This window comes from Wasmannia auropunctata, unplaced genomic scaffold (genome assembly GCF_000956235.1).
Source record: "Wasmannia auropunctata unplaced genomic scaffold, wasmannia.A_1.0 LD336032.1, whole genome shotgun sequence".
Lineage (NCBI taxonomy): Eukaryota > Metazoa > Arthropoda > Insecta > Hymenoptera > Formicidae > Wasmannia > Wasmannia auropunctata.
In genome coordinates this window covers 155,472-176,267 of record NW_012026858.1, presented here as the reverse complement: position 1 = coordinate 176,267, position 20,796 = coordinate 155,472, and the positions used below count along the sequence as shown (strand labels likewise).

The 20,796-nt window shown below is 39.7% G+C and overlaps 2 protein-coding genes across 2 annotated transcripts in view; one reads left to right on the top strand and one right to left on the bottom strand.

Annotated features, from left to right (window-relative positions):
* The first annotated feature begins 9,212 nt into the window (after positions 1-9,212).
* The window catches only part of LOC105452397 (breast cancer anti-estrogen resistance protein 1), a 64,268-nt gene continuing 52,684 nt past the window's right edge, over positions 9,213-20,796 (top strand). Inside the window, exon 1 of the mRNA XM_011693453.1 lies at positions 9,213-9,690. Coding sequence (XP_011691755.1) covers positions 9,646-9,690 — 45 coding nt within the window. The 5' untranslated portion in view covers positions 9,213-9,645. The remainder of the gene's footprint in view (positions 9,691-20,796) is intronic.
* On the bottom strand, positions 16,813-19,472 carry LOC105452395. Its single transcript, XM_011693452.1, has 2 exons — positions 19,193-19,472; positions 16,813-18,965 (listed from the first exon to the last, which is right to left on the bottom strand). Exons 1-2 carry the CDS (start codon positions 19,221-19,223, stop codon positions 18,613-18,615), a joined length of 384 nt encoding a protein of 127 aa, XP_011691754.1. The 5' UTR covers positions 19,224-19,472; the 3' UTR covers positions 16,813-18,612.

Here is a 20,796-nt window from a genome sequence, read left to right as displayed (position 1 = left end):
AGTCCCGACTACCAAAAATTATACGTCCGAGATATCCACATTAGGGATATTCGCAAGGGTCAGCCCCAACCGTAGTGCAATGGAAGAGCCTCGCCCTGGAGGAACCGCCTTCATGATCACGGTAACCTCTACGCCAGGTAAGTATGCTTCTCGGCCGCGTTCAAGCCTTCTTATAGGTTTGGAAACAGAATATTGAATACGAGAAAGACTTACAGACGTTGCGCGACGTAGCGTTAAGTATTCGAACTACTGGACAGTTTTGGAGGGATGCTATTTTATAGGGTGGGAGCTGACGAATGGTAGGGGGTAAGTGTCTCGCAAGGGCTTTCAGGGAACTAGCAAAAGGATTATCCGGAAATACTAAAATTAAAATCAAATATATTATAAAAATATTATACATGTATAAAAAATATGTATGTATGTATGTAAAATATAGTATGAAAATATTACATGTGTATAATTTATATATAATAAGAGAATTTTTTTTAAATTTATCCTGAAAATCATGTTAATTGTGGAACAATATAGTATTTAGGGAAATTTTACTGTGCACTACAATAAGTATTTTACTACAGTAAAATTTGCCTAAATACTATATTGTCCCACAATTAACATGATTTTCAGGGTAAATTAAATTTAAAAAAAAATTCTTTCCGTGTAGAACAGCACTTTCTAAAATTGTGTAGCTACTTGTTCAAATACTTAACGCTACATCGTGTAATAGTTTGTAAATCTTTCTCATATTCAAGATTCTACACCTAAATTAATAAAAAGACTTAAACAAAGATGAAAAGCATTAAGCTTTGGCGTTGAGATTATCATGATCGACGAAGGCGGTGATTCTCCAGGGCGAGGTCTCTTCCATTCCAGAGCTACGACTGACCCTTGCGAGTATATCCCTATTAATGTGGATATCTCGAACGCATAATTTTTGGTAGTCAAGATAGCTGTGTTCACGCTGTGATCCGCTTTCCTGGATGATATACTTGCAAAAATAATATACCGGAAAACACTATCTAAATTTAGACCTACCTGTGAGTCAATAAGATTTTACCTGGCAAAATCTTATTCTTAATGATGTCATAAACTGGGAGAGAACAGAGAACCAGAATAATCGCCGTCGAAATATCCATAGTGTGTTTTATTAATTATAATTCACTTTCAAAATTTTTGAGTGGACTATTTTTAGATAGAACAATGAAGACGCAAAGAGCGTCGGCGGTTTAGAATTACGAGCTCTCCTTTTTTTTTTAAATTTCTTTATAAAAAGGCATGCTTTCTGATAATCCAGTCGAGTTCTCAACACAGCCGCGTTACATATGAATGCGAGCAAAGCGACGTTACAGGCGTCAAGGTTTAAATTTAAACTGCACTTTATATCCCTCGTAATTCCTGCAGGATATCCTTTGTATGTACACAAGTTCGCAACGACGCGCACGCGTGTGAACGCGAGCGGAGCTTGGATACAGCCCCGTGAAAATTCTCCGGCTATTTTAAGCGACACGGAGCGAGAGAGAGAAAAAGAGAGAGAGAGAGAGAGGGAGAGGGAGGGAAAAGCGAGAAGGAGGAAAGGCGTGCGCTGCGATTTGCACGCGAACGCACGGACGGCGGATGGGATAATAACTCTTAATTGAACGCAATTTTCTAATTAACGATCGAGCAAATCGAATTTAACTCGAGTGTCGTGAGCGTCGAGTGATAATCCAACATCTCCGTGTACGCAGGTGTACGCGTAACAGAAGTGCACTTCGCTTCGCGCACCGAGCCCGAATTAGTTCTTCGGCGTGCAACTCCATTTCCTGCCTAATTGAAGGAGATCCCGAGTAACTAGCGCTCAGCTTAACCCTCGGCTATCGAGTAATATTCCAATCATGGCAGGGCTGTCAGGCTCCGGGTAATATTTATTTTTTCATCGGCTTCACGCGGTAATTCCGAGAGCGAGAAAGATATACGGTAATCATCCTTAATGAAGTTTGATGGAAAAGGAAGGGGCAAATGCGCGCAATAATGTCTGTGACAGGAACAAAATGTGTTTAATTAACCGACTCCTTTTTTCCCTTGCGTTTAACACGATTCTTATCCGCTACATCTTTCATATACCTATCAAAGGCTGAAGAAATGAATGTGGCGCTTGATAAATGCGCCTCTGTGAGTGCGCAAGTATATACAAGATAAAACTTTTGCAGTTTACAAGGGAAGCCTGCCGCGCCGGCGTAATTTTTATTAATAGCATCTTAACAGAGCGTCGTAATTGTTAGCAGTAAAAAAGGAACCGAGACGTCTCTCGCTTTTGATCGAAGTTTCCGCCCCGCGTCCTGGCAGACGTACGGTAGACTCGTTTCACTCCGAGCAAAGTGGATCGTCGATTCCTCGCTCGACTCGCACATTTGCATAATTGGAAATATTTCTACTTTTTCCCCCTGCGCGCTAACGTATATAAGCGCGGTCGAGGACTGCGAGATGGACGCGCGGACGAGGATAATTGATGCTCCAATGAATTCGTTCCTCCGGCATCGCTATATAAACGCAATTCCTGGCGCGTCTATATCTCGCGAATTCGCAAGGCAAACTACTGCACTCCCGCGAAGGCGAAGACGAGGCAGATCTCGGGGAGATCTGTCCTCACCGTCGCCGATCACTCATGCGACGCAGGAATTCCCTTCGCGAATTGTCTAGGCTAGGACGTGGAAGCGTCCGGGCGAGATGAAGGATCGATTCGACGCGATCGTTCGTCACTCTGCAGCGACAGATAATTTCAATCGAAAGCACTGACGCATGGATTCTGTGTACAATGGACCGCGTATATCCGTGCATTGTATATTGTGTTACAATATATGACGAATCACCGCGCGAATTATTGAACTATATATATAACGAATTAACGTTAATAATTTTTCTAAAACATACACTAGAGAAAAAAATTTGTTTTATTTTACCAGAATATTTTGTCCGATACGTTCAAGTAAACGTTACTGCGATGACACAAAATAATTTGTTACTATTATAAACAAAATACTATTTTTTAACTAAACTATTTTGTCTCAACCAAAATTTATCGTATTTAATTTAACCGTTCGATTAAAAATACACTTTATTTGTTATCCCCATCAGCGTCGTTTAGTCAGTTTGATACTTGGAATTTGAACAAATATGTTACTTGGATAACTAAGTAGCATGCAAACACAAATAAATATTACTAGTATTTTGAACAAAATAATTTAATTGAGTTGGTTTAGTTAATTCTTGATTAAAAATTTTTGATGGTTAACATGAATGAACTATACTTTTTTTTGTGCAACTAAAGAATTGTTAAATCAACGATTCGATCAAACAATTGCACAAATTTAGTACAATCCATTTTTTTTTCAGTATAAAATTTCTCTGCATTTGACTTTCCGAATTCCAATTAATCGCGACAGATTGTTTGGGAGTTAATTTCCTAGGAATAGATTATGGACATATCACGTAAATCGCGAGACTGCAAATGTGTCCACACATTCCGAAATGTCGGCTCGCATTTAAATTAATCCTATACGTAATCGCTTCGACGTTAATTTCGGAAATTGATTCTCTTCGTTACGCCGACGATACTTCGCCGAGGCTGCAGCGGGCATTGACTGGTCCATTCACCGTTCGCCGAATAAAAAGAGAGTGATCCACTCAAAAATGCGAATGGCCACTCGTGCCTAAAAGCACTTGTGAATCGGTATGCGGCTCAATTACACGAAAGAAACGTGGCGCAAATTAATGCGAGGCGTGGATCGGGATCGAGGGGAGGGGGGAAAAAAAATGAGAACCGAAACGCGAGAACGAAACGATGTCGTTGAACTTCCTTTCTGGGGTTATATTTTTGTCGACAAATTGATTGTATCGGACAGAAAACGTCCGGGAACGCGACGCAAATAATGAAAAAGCCGATTTATCCATTACAAGTGTAAAAACATATTTTGCAAAAGTTTCCCATTTCCGCTTTCGAGGAATATTCGAAAGAACTCGCGATACCAAAGGCTAGTGTTTATTAACGCGGATCGTTCTTTTTGTTATTTCGAGCAGCGGTAGAGAAAGTCTTGTGCACTGAGATAATGAATAAGTCGCCGGTCCCGATGAAACAGCACTTTGTACGCAATGTGTTGTATCAATATTTGGACACTTTGTTAGTTCGACGATGGAGTTGCAAGCGCTCTTTAACCACACGTATTTACACATTCCGAGAGAATGACTCACGTGTCAACAGATACACTTTATATTAAAGTCAGAGGGTCGTGTATGTTCGTAAACTGCAAATACATTTAATTTTCTAACTTTTGTAATTTATTCAAATTACTTGCACGTAATATCTCGAAACATCTCTCTTTTATAAACACGACATGCTTTACAGTAGATAAATACTTGTGCTTTTAATATATTTGGTAATTATTACGACTTTATTTTATCTTATTAGATTTTATTTAAATCTAAAATTATAGGGGACAATTGATTAACGAATCTGACTCCGACATTAAATTAAATTTCGATTTCGTCTCGATTCAAACTTTACTACTGCGGGATTTGTAATTCGAAAACTTGTGAAAACGTTAAGTTATGAATTTTCATGGCGCGACGCGGCGACTTTTAATTGCGTTTGCGTAAAGAAAAGCGATACTCGGCGTCGACCGCGACGTCGGGCAACGACCTCCGACATTGACCGAGGTCATTTCAGAGCTCCGCGGCAAAGCGAAGCTCATCCGCGCGACGCGGTCGTTTTTCAAAGATCCGCTTCTGCTTTCTTTTTCCTCACACGCTACCACACCCGTCCTCGCACCCTCCGTGAAAACGATCCCTCGCCCGTCTAAGAGTTTCCCTTCTGCGGAAAAAACATGCGGCAGGAAGGATCCTCAGTTTCTTTCAGACCCTCGTTGGGTTCCTCCTTCGTCTTCTGTCTTCCTCCGCCGGGAACGACCATGTTTTATGGATGCACTTCGGGGGCCTCTCACGACGCCGTCGCTTTCTGAATATTTATTCGTTTATTTATTTGATCTGAATTGCCAGAAGACCGCCGGTGTAATATATATAGCACGATTCTTAAGAGTCATTGCTTTCTACTATTTGCAATATATATAGCTGTATCGCTCGCACGTTAAAATCTATTATATTACATCGTGTGGCATTTTCGGAAGGTAGCAAAATATTTATTTAATTTAATTTTATTCTTTTAAAACATTTCCTTGCGTTTATTACAATAATAACGGAATTGCTCGTCGTATAGCAACAAGATCGACCTTACGGTTTATCCCCCATTCAACTGTAATTCACAATTGCTGCGACTCACAGACGTGCAAATGGAGGACTGATTTTAGAATCACTCATCTGTGGAAGTCGACTGTGAATTATTCCGGAAGTTGAACGTTCGACGATGCGAATAAAGGCGATCTCGTTGGCAGTACGCGAGATGTAGGTCATAGAAAGTTGCGCGAGGAAAGTAGCCCGCGATTTTAATTTAAGCCATTGGTTTATGCATGTGAGTTAGGATATAAGTTAGAACCCTCTGTGGATTTTCGAAATGAAAATTTCAACTCATTGTCAAATTCGGCAAATCGTATCGCATTTATAAAATAAAGCAATACATATGTAAATAAACTAAAAGATGAAACAAAGTAAGAATATGAGATCTACATACATGTAATAATTGTATGTAAAAAATTATATATAAATAGAAATAATATAGATATGTGTATCGTGCAATGTGATATAAATGTGCTGCTTGAGATAAAAATAATTCTTTATCATGCAATAAAAATATCACGAGATAAAAATAATTCTTTATCATGTAATAAAAATAGTCTATTTGCACATATTTGCATATATGCTTCTAAAGTACCTTTCTAAAGTTATTAGTTACCTTTAAATAGAATATATGTACATACATACATATGCATGTAAAATGTTTTTATCTGATCTTTCTACCTACGTACGTAATAACATATCGAGATTGATAAGCGCATAAGTAGTTTTTGTGTTGCAATCTACAAAGAAGCATATTGCTAAGAGATTATTAGGTGTGCTACCTTTCAGATGCAAATATTCTTATCAGATAAGAAAATAAAACAAGATACATAAGGAGAAAAACGCATTCTTACTGTATCGATTTGTAAAACCGCAAGATTCATTGCATTAAATATTAACGTAAACATTGACTCAATGAGCAACGTTTTATGAATGGGTATTATTCACGTTTAGCTTTATTTTTGACGATCGATGAATTTACAATTTTTAATAAACGTAGAACGAAGCGAAGTTAAATTGTGAGTAAAGCGTGTCTACAATGAGATTTAAGATTTAAAAAAATTAATCAATCACAATCGATTATTTTTCTCACGTAAGATGAATAATCGACTATGATTGATTAATTTTCTTAAGTCTTAAGTCTTATTGTAGACATCGCTTAAGAAAGAGAACTGACTAATATGGCATCAGTATTTATGTATACCTATTGCGGTCTTATAATATTGCGTCACTGAATTCGCAGATTCTGTCGTTAGTGGAAAGCATCGACTCATTCCGGTAAGAAACATCACGGAGACGTCATCTGACATTGACATTATAATGGAGATTCATTCACTGTGACTCACGTCTCGTGTGACGTAGCTTATACGTATAGTTTGCTTATCGCTACTTTAAACAGGTGTGGCATGTGGAAATTCCGTCCCGCCGTTAGTCAATTTTTAACACCTGTAGCCAAAATTTACCTTCTCTCTTTTTCAGTAATCTTGTTTTAACATAACTGCTTATTATTATTACTGTTCGTTCAACGATACTGTTTGTTATACAATACCTCATGAATATTATAATGGTCGCGATTTAATAATGAAATGATGTAAATATTTTCTACAGTTAATGAATATATTATCGTTATTGAGCAAGCTTAAACTTTTAATATAATTAATTTAACGCACAGTAATTTGTGCGTGACGTTATTGTGTAACAAATGCTTATTTTAATTTTACAATGTATTCCGTGCAGGCATCGTGAAATTTATTTTACAATACACAACACTTCGTCGCAATTTAAATTAACCCTACTATTTAACGGCTCTTAATGATAATCGGTAATTGCAGAATTTAAATTGTATTTAAAATTCAATACGTAAATTAACGCATGCAAAATCCCGCGTGAGAATTTACAGAGGTGACAACACACTCCAACGATTTACTGTCCGATGTTCTCATAAATTTTTCCAACTGTTCGACGAATATGAATGCTCGGCGCGATGCCGTGAGATATATACGTTATCGTTATTCCCGCCTCAGTTTCTGGCATTTCGAGGCATTCTGCGGAGACAGCGTGGAAAAGAAAATAATATAATGGGCCATGGTCCTTGGAGGGACCGGTTGACGTAACCGGTCCACTATTTTTAACCGCGTCCTTTTGTTTCACTTTTTCCTGGCGCTCCCGTCTTTATCCCCGTCTTTGCATTCTTCTTCCCACACATTCATGTAAACAAAAAAAATGTTCCATTTTCCTTTTTTTCTTCTTCGTATATTTATTGTTAAAAATATTTAAGACAGTTTAGAAAGATAGATAATTCGTATATGTATTCAATATTTTAACCAATATTATAAATGAAATATTATACATAAAATTATATCAAAAATTATATAATATTATACATAAAATATCTTTTAAAATTAAACAGAAAAAATTTAGAAAAACCTTTAGAAAAAAAAGCTTAACAAAGAAAAGAAAACAGATCAATTTTCAAGAATGTTATTCATTTTTCTTTACTATATTAAAAGCAATGTATGGACAATGTTGTGAACATGTAGTAGACGCTTGATAAAACATTTCCGCGCACATGTTGATCAGAAATAGCCGGAATGTTTTATTTAAAAACACCTTGGGCTAGATATTTCGGAAACGAGCAGCATAGTGCAAACAGCTGACTGAAAAATGTGGTCAAGAAGAGGTGGAAGAGATGCAAGAATGTTGCGTATATTACACACACAGTTAGAACGGTTTTCTCGGTGAAGATGGAATCGGGGGAAAAAGGAATTTGTCATTTGCAAGACAGCTTTAGATGCGACCATTACGCTACCTGCGCGGCAACCGTTACACGACGAATACAAACGAGGGCGTCGCGTGTACAGAGACTTAATTTGCAAAGAAAATGTGAGGAATCTCTGCGAACGTATTATCTTCATTCATTCGTTACTGCGTATATTGTATCACAAAACCAAATCATGAAAAATTGATTGTTACAAATTCTTAATCGAATATTTATATTTGAAATATATACATTATATATATATACATATATATATATATATAATATATTATATATAATAAATATATATAATAAATATGATATATTTATGTATATATAAATATAAATTTTAAGTGTATTTTTACGACAAATAACTAGAATTGCATGTTTTTAACTTTTTGGGGCAATTATTTAATTCGATCTTTGCATTCTTTCGAGAGTATCTTCTTTAAAATTAAAGAAAGTGTATTTAAGTAAATGCAGAACTATTCGATTAGAACTTCTTGAATAAATTAAATTCATAGACCGACAGATTATTCGGTTAGAACTTCTTGAATAAATTAATGATAGGATAACGTTGGGAAATAATCAAGTCATCGATAAATGTAATTAGATTATTTTTCGTTCTCAATTCCTTTTTATGATTTGCGACTAAAATTGCGGTTTGAAAGAAAAATATGGGAGATCACAAAAAAATCTTCAAGATATTATTTCGTCTAACAATAATAAGACATGTTTCACAAAAAAAAAATCTCATCAATCGTTGTTACAGAATCCTGCTGTATCGTCATCTTTATCGATATAGTTCAATGCTCATTTAAGACTTATGAATTGACGTAAAAATATGTTGGCGTGTATATTGTGCGTAGTCTTTCCAGTTTACCTTAAGCCCGTATTAATTGGTCTATAATTCGTGTTAGATTATTCAAGACTTCTGTTCGTAATTTTGTACCCCTCGCATTTATTCTTTAAACTGTCCCAGGTTAAATATGCAAAACGGAAGAAAGGAAGAGAACCGTTTCCGAAACGCCGCGTTGGCGGGTACGCGTACACTCGAGGGGGATGACATGCCCGTTCGGCCGTCCCCGGCGGCGCTCGGCGGCGCTCGGCGGCACTCGGCGGCCCTCGGTCGCGCAGCTACACCGCCCGGACCCGTCAGTCCCGCGCATACTCTCGGAGTGTGGGTATACGTTTCCGCGTCTCGCTGTCGCCCCGGCGCTTTTCTACGCGACCCGTAGGGAAAGATTTCTCGCCAGGATCTCCGACCTCGCGTGCCGCCGGGACGCGCACGTTGTGTGCGCGCCCGAGAGCGTCGGTGTAACGCCGCGGTGTTTTCGGCGAGTGCCGCGAGTGAGTTCGGTATCGGTATAGTGACGAAAACTCAACGAACGAGTAGAGAGAAAGGGCGGCGAGAAGGCTAGAGAGAGAGAGAGAGAGAGCGAGAGCAGGACGGTCGGAGTGCGGCTCGTGATCGATCTCACAGTGTGTACGCGCGTCAAGGTGTTTTCTTTCCGCGGCCACCCGTCGTCGTCGCCGATCTCTATTATGTCACCGGCCACGCGTGCCGGCAGACCGCTCTGATTCGAGGTACCTCGGCATCAAGGCACGCAGGAACGCCCGCCACGATGCTGCCGCAGACACCTGACATCATCCCGACTACGCTGAACCAGGTAAGCGGCCGCGGCAGCGGCGACGTGCGTTTAGGCCGGAGCCGCCGGAGGTGGCTCGCCGGTGGAATTTCGGCCGAGTTCAAATCTCCGCAGGGAATCCGCTCGGCGCCGAACGGTCTCTCCCCTTCGCTTTCGCCCGTGACGATTTTTGCGCGATCGCGCTACTCACCGGTGGCGATCGAGCGCATCCTCCCCCCCCCTTCCCCCCCTCCCCCCCTCCCGCGGCGGGCGCGGTGAAGCGGGCCTCTGACGCTGACGGGGGCGTCATGGGGCACGTCGTCCTTCTCTCCTTCGGCATTTCGAAAGTCCTTGACGCTGGAACGCGCGATGTCGAAGCGCGAAGTTTGCGTTTCGAGACCCGACGGCCGCACAGCTCATTCATCTGTCACGGCGTCACTTTGCGGTGAAAAATGTTGTTTTGTTTCGCTCACGTACTTCGCTCCGCTCCATTTCCCCTCCCTCCCCCCTCCCCGACGCTCCCCCCGTATTAATAATAAAAGATTCTGAACAATATAATATATAATGATGTGACGTTGTTAAAGGGATGATCTCAGAGCGGAAAATATGGCGTAATTTTCTTCCGTCCGTATTTATACGACAAGGAGAATTGAACTCGCCGGAAGCAAACCGGTTTCAATATGACCGGCTCTGGATTTTCCAGAGCTGTTCCGAAGTTTCGCGTGGCATTTCGCAAAGGAAATCTGGAAAAAGATGATATTTGAGCGAATTGTATATACGCCGCGCGTGTGTAGATGCGGGTTGCCGGAATTCAGCAGCTTCTCACGGCTAAATTATTTCACGTCGTTTCAATTTCGCCACAGTTGCGGCGCGATTAATCCGTAGGGGACCCCGCATATAATATACGACGTTTAAAGCTCCGTTATACAGGCGGAGCGCGGACGCTCCGCGCGCGGCAGAAATTGATTAGTCTCGGTATCCTGTCGTGGCACGGCGACGCGGCGTCCGGTCGACGAAATGATCGTCTTAAGATCGCGCCGGGATCGTAAACTAGATCCCGGAATCCCCGGAAAGTAATAATATCCGACGTAAGCGAATGATACTCGCACGCGATGTGTACGGCGCGCCGCGCGAACGTAATCAGCCCGAAAGCGCGCGTCTCTGAACTCTCTCAAACACGTACCTTGATAGTAGATCTCCATTTTGGCTAATTCCGGGAATTTTAATTAAAACTTTGTCCGTTTGCCTTCTGATTCTGCGATTCTGATTGCCGCGAAGAAGTTTTGCGCAACCTCGCAACTATATAACTCTGGAATAGTTGTCAGCCCACTGATATTAATATTGTTGCGATGCATCTCGGAGATGCTGTAGCATTTAAGCGAAAGTTTGTTTCCTTTGAAATTGTTGCAGGTTTACTTTATGTAATTTAATTTTATAGTATTGTGTGTAAAAAAGTGGAGTATCTTATGAAATATTCATGGAAAATTTAAAATTGTTAGAAGCTATTTCTAGCGTAATATATTTTTGTTTAACGTACTCTCAGAATTTTGGAGTAAAAAATAGATTCTCAGCTCTGCTGTTAGTTTTGTTGTGATGCATCTCAAAAGCTTTTTAAACAAACATTTTTTTTCTTTGAAACTCCTCTTTCGTCACCTTGATTATGTAATACTATGTGTAAAATTTTGTTTAAGCGAAGGGAAACTTCTTGAAATACTGGGAAATTCGAAATTGAAAGCTAATATATTTAATTATATTTTTATTTCACATCAACATTTTAGGGTAAAAACGCATTTTTTAGCTAGATTGAAATAAATTTCTCTACAAGTAACACGTATAGATTGATAAGTTTCTTGAAAATTACATTTACTCGTAAAATTCTTGAATTATTAAGGAAGATCCATTCATATAATCGAGCGAGCTAAACCTAGAGACGAGCTTCGAGCCGAACTTCTTCACTGCAGGTGTCGAATTTTTTAACAAGTTTCGATTCGATAATTTGAACATATGTTCGGCTCGTGATCGACGTTCGGCTCGAGGTTTAGCTCGATAATGTGTATCTTCTTTTAGAGATTGATGATAATACACCACGTGTCTGAGGCGTGGGGGCGACGTGAATAAGTATGCTGTTCGCATTGGAAATATTTCGAGTATTTTTTCCGCGAAGATTTTCCTGCGACGAGACTCGAATTACCAAACAATAATGCGTATGACGCTTTATGTGTCACTTCGTATGATGAAAAGGGAATATAGAATAGGGAATATATAACGAGAGGTAGACGACATGATCGATAATAACCGGAAGGTTTCGCGAAGGTCTGCTCGCAGTAGACGACGCGACATTGACAACATTGACGTTTTATCATGTAAAGTGGCTCGAGTGGTTTATCTTCCTTTATGCTGTCCCTTTATACGTGATATAATCGATCGAGTGAAGACCAGGGTTAAAAAAATGCTTTTCCATAATGCGGTTATCTCTCCCTGGCATTGAATTTTTCCTCAGGACAGGCGCGTGGGAAGGATTAAATTAGAAAATGTGTACATTAATTCCATAAGAAAACTTTCGAGCGTTTCTCTCTCTCTCTCTCTCTCTCTCTCTCTCTCTCATCGTTAAAGATTTACATGAGCTTGTATTTTCGATTAAATCTGTAATTGTGTTGAAAAGATGAGAACTTGATGTAATTTTCAGGAAGCTTATCGGGCTGCAACAGGTGGATCGTAAATCGATAATTCTTCGTCGATAATAAATTGTTTAAAGTCTTTAAAGATGACGCGAGATATTCCTTCACGGCAGAGATTTATTGATCATCGCTGCTGAGTCTATTCTTATGTAAGAGAATCATCTTTCGAAATATGTAGCTACGGCGCGAATCGAAAATTCATCTACGCGATAATTACATTTTGAGGAATAACTGCGCGCTGATTGAAATTTACCATTGAATGAACGATTGAATCAAGCACACCGAAATTGCTGTAATTACTGCAGCGAAACAATTGCGGCATACATTTTTCACATATCGCCGGAGCATGTTTCGATTTCGAAACGCCGCCGATCGGTTGTCCCAGACCGAGTTTCGCTAGGTCAGAAATTAAAGCCGTGCTGCAACAACCACATGACGTAACGCATCACGCGAAGCTAAACGGCAAACAAATGTGAAATTCATTTCTGGAAATCCTGCACGATTCATTTTTTAATGAGCTCCTTTACCACAAGCTGGTCTTTCGTCGACAATTTCGCAAACGATCTCGTTAATTAATTTCAAGAGAAATAATTCCGATTATCGCCGATGCAGAAATTTATGTTTTAAAATTTTTTAATGAAAGCGATTCATCGGCAGAGATTTTATCTGAATAGTCTACTATCTTTCGAGAAACGGAAATGTCGACGAGTTAAATTTTAATCGGAGTTTCAAGCGAGTTTCTCGCACGGGACGACCGGGCCGGTTTCTCGCGCACGTTCGCGCGAATGGCATTGACTTTTCCGCGTATCCCCCGATGACACGAGAGGAAAGGCACAGCACGTTTCACCGCGCCGTCTGTTTGTCCACGTACGATTTCGTCGTAGGTGTGCCTCCTCTTCTGAGACCGCGCGCTGCGCCGCTCCGGGTTTATCATTCGTGGAAGGTGCGTGACGTACTCCGCGAGAGAATTCCTGAGGCGGGCCTTATCGATTGTTTCGAAAGCCAATGTTAAATAAGGCAACACCTCGTGCGCGACGCGGGTGCTCGTGTGGAGATACACGGTCGCAATCGTGCGGAACGTGGATCGTAATAATTATCCTGTTGAGTCATCGTCCGGCGACTTTTCAATTCAGTCAATGCCGCTTTTTTCAGAAACTCGCTTCAAACTCCGATTAAAATTTAACTCGTCGACCTTCCCGTTTCTTGAAAGATAGTAGACTATTCAGATAAAATCTCTGCCGATGAATTACTTTCATTAAAAATTTTTCAAATTTAAAACATAAATTTCTGCATCGGCGATAATCGGAATTATTTCTCTTGAAATTAATTAACGAGATTGTTCTTTCGCACTCGTTTATCGATCAGCTGATCGCTGAAATAAATACCGGTGACTTAACGGAGACGACCGGGGTCCGATTTCTCGCAGACGATTCTAACAATTGCCTGCACGCTTATTTGCATAAAACAACTTGTTACTTCGTTATCGCCCCTTTGGACCGATCGACATAATCGACGACGCGAGAGCGTATGCGAGCTATTTCTGCAACTAGTCAAGTTCTTCGATTTAATGACGGTATCTCGTAAAACTGCCAGACGTACGAACACGACGGCGAGACGAGATTAGTCCCGCGCGACCACTCCCATGCTGAAGATTAAGGACGATATTTGCAGAAACGATTAAGTTAACGCATTAGCGCAGTATCAGCGGTATTATATATCGCCATCGCGGTGATAGCGTTGTTACGCTCACCGTTGGCATTCTCATAATCGCGCGACTCCGTCATGCGTGTTCTATGCAAATACCGCTTTATGCAAACGACATCGATGCCACGCAGAGGTCTTCGCAGAAGCTGCAAGCCGACCTCACGGCGGATAATGCATTGTTGTAAGATTAAACGCGTTAGGAACGCACCGTCGGAATTAAACCTTTTCCGAGTGAAACGTGCGAGGAATCCGCGAATACATAGTTTCCGTGTTATAAATGGCATGCGGCCAGAGAAACAGGCGAACAATATGATGCACCCGAAGCCCGTTAATATAGTCCGAAAATGGAGCTGCAGATGTTGAAGATGATGCTATTAAGATACTGTGCATATCAGATATGAATTAAAGATCGCGCGAGATCAAGTATAACGCGTCTCACGCCGGAAACATGTATCGTATTCTTGTGATAACAACAATATTATTGCAACATAATTTATACTGTAATATTAGAATTATGTAATAACACGTAGATCTTCTACACGCTAGCGTGTTTTTTTTTACCTTCCCCCTTCGGAAAGAGAAAACTTTCCGGAAGGAAATATAATAATTACTTAGATTTTCTTAAACAAGCGTGAGAAACGAGATGCAAAATGACATCTTAATAGCGCAGGCCCCGAGACGCGTGAGAAAAGAAATCCAGGGTCGTTTGCACCGTTAGGAAAACGGAGAACAGGGAATTTAATGATTGCAGATTTAATACGTCTTCCACGGTGTTTCGTGATGATGATGATCACGTTACGCGTTGATGCTATCGTTAAACTTCCAGGTACACCGTCAGGTGTAGTATCCAATATCGTGGACTATGTGAATCTCCAAAATTAGGCGGATATTAAAAAAAAACGTTCTCGTCCCAAGAAATTTAACTCCATATGTTTTTCCGTAAATAAAAAAAAATCATTTTTAAAAAATTAAAATGTATACACCTGTTACATCAATTTTTTTTATGAATCGAGTTATATAGAAATATTAAGAAATGTGCAGTTATCTTCAAATGCGATAATTCGAATATCCGAAAATTTATACATATAATTAAATTAACTTAATTAAATATTTGCAAAAAGCGAATATATATCCTGACGAGAGATATTCCATTGTATAATACATAATTTTTGTCAGTAATTAAAACTTGATTAAATCTATAATTATGCGGATGGTCTCAATGATTGTGAAAGTATAACGGCTAGTATCGTATTTTGTGATTATCTCCGACATATTTATGTATCTTTTATTATCTAACTAGTTGAAACTATCTCGCGCGGAAACTCAAATATCCAGCTTTGGCTCTTGAATGTACCTGGCCGTACGCATTTTTATCATTTTGAAACCAGTTTAAACGGGATGCGTTACGCTTGACAAGATTTTTTGAAAGATTACTCGCGCCCGTAATCCAGTCGACTATGCGCTTCCTAATAACATAAACGATCCCTTGATTATAGCCATGCCGCGTAAGGTCATCGTAATAGGTACGCTCATCTATGACTCGTGATAATGATCGATCGATCGTCATATCGGATCGTCATATCGTATCGTGGATTATTAAGGCGGAGCAAAATCGTCCCGCTCTAAAATTTAACTTCGGAAATTTTAATTAGAAATCCCGGAGTAGCGTATTTGCTTCATAATCGAAGCCGAAGCCCTTTGATCATCCTCTTTGCCTTTTATCTCTCATGAACTAATACGCTTTTATGATAATAGAGAGGAGAAAAAGAAAAAAGGATAAAAATCTCGTAAAAGTGGGTTAACTTTATCAAAAGAGGAAAAATGCAATCTTGTCTTTTCTTTATTGAAAGAAAGTATATTACTCCGAGCGGATAAAATCACGTTTGGAAATTGATGTTACTGAAAAATTCGAGCGATCGCATTCCGATCGTCTCGCACGTTAGCAAATAATAAATCGTAAAGTCTAGTTATGCAAATCAAGGTAGAAGCGATTTTGTAGCGTGCCGAAGCGTAACTACGGCGATCGTTATAATTAGATTTGCGGCTCACGTTGTACACATTCAAGGGGGATTTAATTTATTAAACGCTTAAGCACGCGGGAGTCTTTTGGATTAATAAATTGGAGCGCGCTATCTAAATCGTCGCCACGGTAATTATATCGTGTCGTACAAAGTAGCCTGACGCGCTGTCGCTTTCCGCGTATCCTGGATTAATTGTCGATCTTTCATTCTAATTAGATCGACGGCTACCTAGATCTCGGCGCGCGGGGCAAGACTCTCTCAGAGTCGTATATTAACTCTAAATAATCCGATGCGATTAGAGTATCAGCGACAGCCGGCGCACTTACGTGAGAAAAGGTTGTGTAACTAGTTATAACCGCTGCTCGTGGTCGCCATGCATCGAACGCCGCATGCAGCGGCGAGATTTCATTACCTTGCTCTTTGTTCTGTGTTTATTGTCCGTCTTTGAATAACGCGATGCTTGCAGAAATAGCTTGACACCCGCGTCGGAGTACGTAAAACACTTTATTGCGCCATTTATTCACGTTGAAATCGGATTCTACAGAATTGGAATGTATTGGAAAAATCTGGTGTTGCAGAATCGAAAGAGCGCTAATATTGCATATTGAATAATATTGAATAATATTGAGTGGGAAAAGCTAAAATGAACAAGCAAGAAATATATAAAAATAATGGAAAAATGTATACAAGAAAAATATTTTTTAATTGTTTTTATCGAATTTTAAAATATCGTTTTCATAAAACTCTTGGATATAAAAGATATTTTTAACAAGATCAATTAAACGTACGTTTTTAAATAATTCAATTGCTTTGCTGTCAATCACATATTCCGTTCACTTTAATAAGACGATTAATATGTCCAGTTTGTGCAAAATTTTCTGAATTTATTTAATAATATCGTATCAACTCTCTGATGACTTTAACACAATAATTTCAGGTGTTATACATATTAAAAAGTCTTGCTTTCCTTACGGCTACACCACAATTAGTTTGAAAAAAAAGAAAAAAAGAGCGAATGATGTAGTGGCTTAAGGCTCGAAAAGGTGGTTTCTTCTTAAGAAACCATCGGCCGGTGGTTTAATGAGATTTCGCGGTCGACAGTGGCGTAATTAGGGGCGGGAGTGCCCCGTGCTCCGACAGTTAAAAGCCTCCTCCACCACCCGCTCCTCCGCGTATTTTAATGCGATTTAATTTACCGTTAGCTGCACTCGTGGTTATCTGCCGCTCATTGGAGAAAGGTGAGTGTGTCGATTCCGGAGTCAAGACGAAGAACGAGGGGGATTCGCCGATTCTCCCCCTTCCCCTCACTTTTTATGGTCACCGTGAGTGGGGCGTAAATATATGTTGGTCAATCGGCACGCAGACCTCGCGTTCGCGAAACGGGAGTAAACTGATACGTTCAGTAATGAGTTCCATAGTTTTTCATGGAAACGTTTTATTTAAAGTATCTCCGAAACATTGTAAAAAGTCACATATTAAGAAACAAATTGATATATAATAAAAAAGACCAATAGTTCAGAAGCAGAACTATAAAAATAAATAGGAATTAATGAAAGGATTAAAGATACACTGTCAAATAATAGAATCACTTTAATGATTTACTTTTTATTAATACAAATATCTAAATATGTATCATATTCGCCTTTCTAAATTTTTATTTATTATTTAGACAGTTTTTTACAGATAAACACATTACATATGTCTTTGTATTTGCGAATTGATTGTGTAACAAACAGAGAAACATGAGAAATCTCGTAATATCGTGTGATATGTACCTATTCGCATATCTTTTCGTTATTTTGGCAGAAAACATGAGCGGATTTTCACCCTGTCGTGACATTGACCAAAGTGGCAAAGACCCCGCAGGTGGAGGGTAGCTGGAGAGAAAGCTGCGATCGATCGGTCTGGGGGCATATCAGCAACGTAGATATGCTCCGAAGCCACCCTTTCCGATTTCTTTCTCGTGTGCAACTTTTTAAATATTAAGAGTATCAACAGCAGTCGAAAATATCCGCACACATTTCCAAGAAAGAGAAAATCGACATATATTTCCGTAACTTATATAAAAGCAGATAGCTTGAAAAAAAAGGACAATTGCAACATCGATATTCTCGTGTCCACGCAATTAAATTATAATAACCGCGATATTCAATTATGCTATTTCATACAAAGCTCGCGGACGACATTTATGTCGTCGTAAATCCTTTTGATCGCGTTTTAAAGAGGAAGGGAGAGACAGAGAGAGAGAAAAGAAACACGTACAGATCTTTTAAAACCAATATCGACACTTGTGCAGTTGATAGCAGAGTTTTAATCGAAAGATAGCCATTGGATTGTCACGACTGATCAATATCATATCGGAGAGATTCTATTAAATCGAACCTCCGTACTCCGATTCGCTGAAATCCGCACGCACGCGCATTCGACCTTAGCGATTTCGATACACATCTGTACATATTTGCAGTATTTATCAAGTACGTTTTTAATCGCATAATCACTCAAGGAAATATGGCTTGTATAAGTGGTGGTGCGTAATCGTCCAGTTTCCGATGGGAGGTTTATCAAGAGCCTTGACTGGAAAATCTCGTTGCGCCGGTTTCCGTGAGAAATCTTGACAGCCGATCGATTGTTCTTGCTGTTTCGTTGAGCGTGTTCGTTCCGCGTTTCGTTAGCAACAAGTTGTCAGACTGTGCAGTCCGCTCTATCACAACTGTCGCTAACTGTCCTCGATGAAGATAGACAATGGATTGCGTAACGACGGTTTCTTGTACGGTCGAGACCCCTGGTCTCGTATTCCCTTCAATAGTAAATCGCGCTGGATTTCCAATGCGTTCATGCACGCCGTCTTTCACGGTTACACATTTGTTTCGAGGACAGCCTTGTTTAAAGTTCTTGTTTAAAGAAATGTAGAACACTGGAGATGAGAGCGGTTACAATTAGAGTATAGTTATGTTTTACAAGCATTTCTCGAAGAAAGACTCCACTTTTCCATTGACGTGAAAAATGTATTTACATTGTTCTTTACGCTATTATATATAGCTTTCAGTATAAATTTATATTACAATTAAGATATATTCGTTAAAAATATAATGTTTTGGAGATTAGATTGATTTGCTTCGATTTATTTAAATTGTTACGTACATTGTTTTACTATATGTGTTCGCTTATACATCGACGTGCCTGTCACGAGCTATTGGTACAAGGACTGCAATCTGTCGGGTTATTGATCCACCTACATTCAGGACACGCCGGGCGATACATATATGCAGGATAATCTGTAACGATTCCCACGGTCTTCAGGATCCACACGCGAGCATCCACGCCTCCTTTGGCTCGACACGCTACCTTTTCAAGGCATATTTCTCAGCTATCGGCCGGCGCAGGGCGGCTCTTTCGTGCGAGAGTTCTTTGAGACGAAGAACCGTATTCGCGTGGAATCTGATTGCGCTACGTCTTAAATACCGCGTTGTTCACGCGGGCTCCGCTTCTTCGGCCCGCCTTCGATCGGAATTTGCGATACGTCGTGATTTCGCGCTGTATTCCGGCACGCGGATTCTCGTTAGCGCATCAGCACGCGATAAACGCGGCGCGCAATTAATTATATTTCGCCAAGCGGATAGTTCGCGATCCGAAAAAAACGCTGACGGGTTTCGCGAGGGAACGTTCAAGCGGTGGAATTAATACGGACATGTGCCGTTGCGTGTCGCGTGAGGTTTTACGATGTAAATGAGACGAGCGTTCACCTCAGGACAATGCAAAAAATCTCGCTATAAATATGCGACACTGTACACTTCGTCAAATGTTTTTCATTAATCGTCACAAAAATATTCAAGAATCTTGGAAACTATAGATAATTCTGAAATTGATGATTGATATACTTTAAAAATCTTGAGACTCGAATTAATATTATACATAAAAATATTAAATATTCTATTTTATATATTTTATATTTACTTTTTATTTAATTGCTACTTTTCACATTTGCTTTAGTTATGTAAAAAGTGTTTTCCCTGAGAATTTTGCTGATCTGAAAGTATGATATTTAATAATAATAATCGGAATCGTAAAATTCTTTCGATTTTCAGCTACGGTTTTATAACCGGTCTTCCGGCAGATTCTTCTTGAAGCATCATGTAGAAGATCGTGATGCGCGAGAAACCCGACAGATTATTCGAGCTCAGCCTCTTTCGTCCACCAGCTTTTTTTTCTCTGACCATTCAAAGAGACTTCATTGTCGAGTTTGACGCATCTTACGTTATATAGAGCAGGTGCGCGGTTTACCTGCCGCGGGCGGTGCTGCTTTTTCTTCACTTTGCTGCTGCCTTCGCGCTCCGCGATCATCATATCTTCGCTCGTATTTCATTTTCTTCTGCAAAATCTTCCTTACCACTGCAAAAATTCAGTGGGAATTAATACCGCACATAAATAAAGCGTTTACACGTGAATACCTATATTTCGGATTATCGTTACGATAAAGCGCGGCGGTGCGAAATAAACAAGAGTCGATTTAATTTATTACAGAGTCTCGTATCTGAGTACAAAATAAATTTTCTATTCAATTTGAAATCTCGTTTTCCTTAGATATATTTAATCTTAATTTAGAAAATCTTTGGTCTCTCAGCGCTTGAAATTCTGTATCAAATTACGCAAATTTTCTTGAAAAGAAAGATTTTAGGGAAAATCTCTGTAAATCTAGCACTCCCATCAGTAAGAAAAAGTTGGACTATATATGTCATAATTAAGTG

What these genes read in the sequence shown, in the direction of transcription:
- LOC105452395 (XM_011693452.1), bottom strand. Translation starts at nt 19,223, where the DNA reads ATGTATAAGCGAACACATATAGTAAAACAAT. An exon ending in AACACATATAGTAAAACAAT is followed by an intron (nt 18,966 to 19,192) that starts GTACGTAACAAT and finishes TCTCATCTCCAG; the next exon opens with TGTTCTACATTTCTTTAAAC.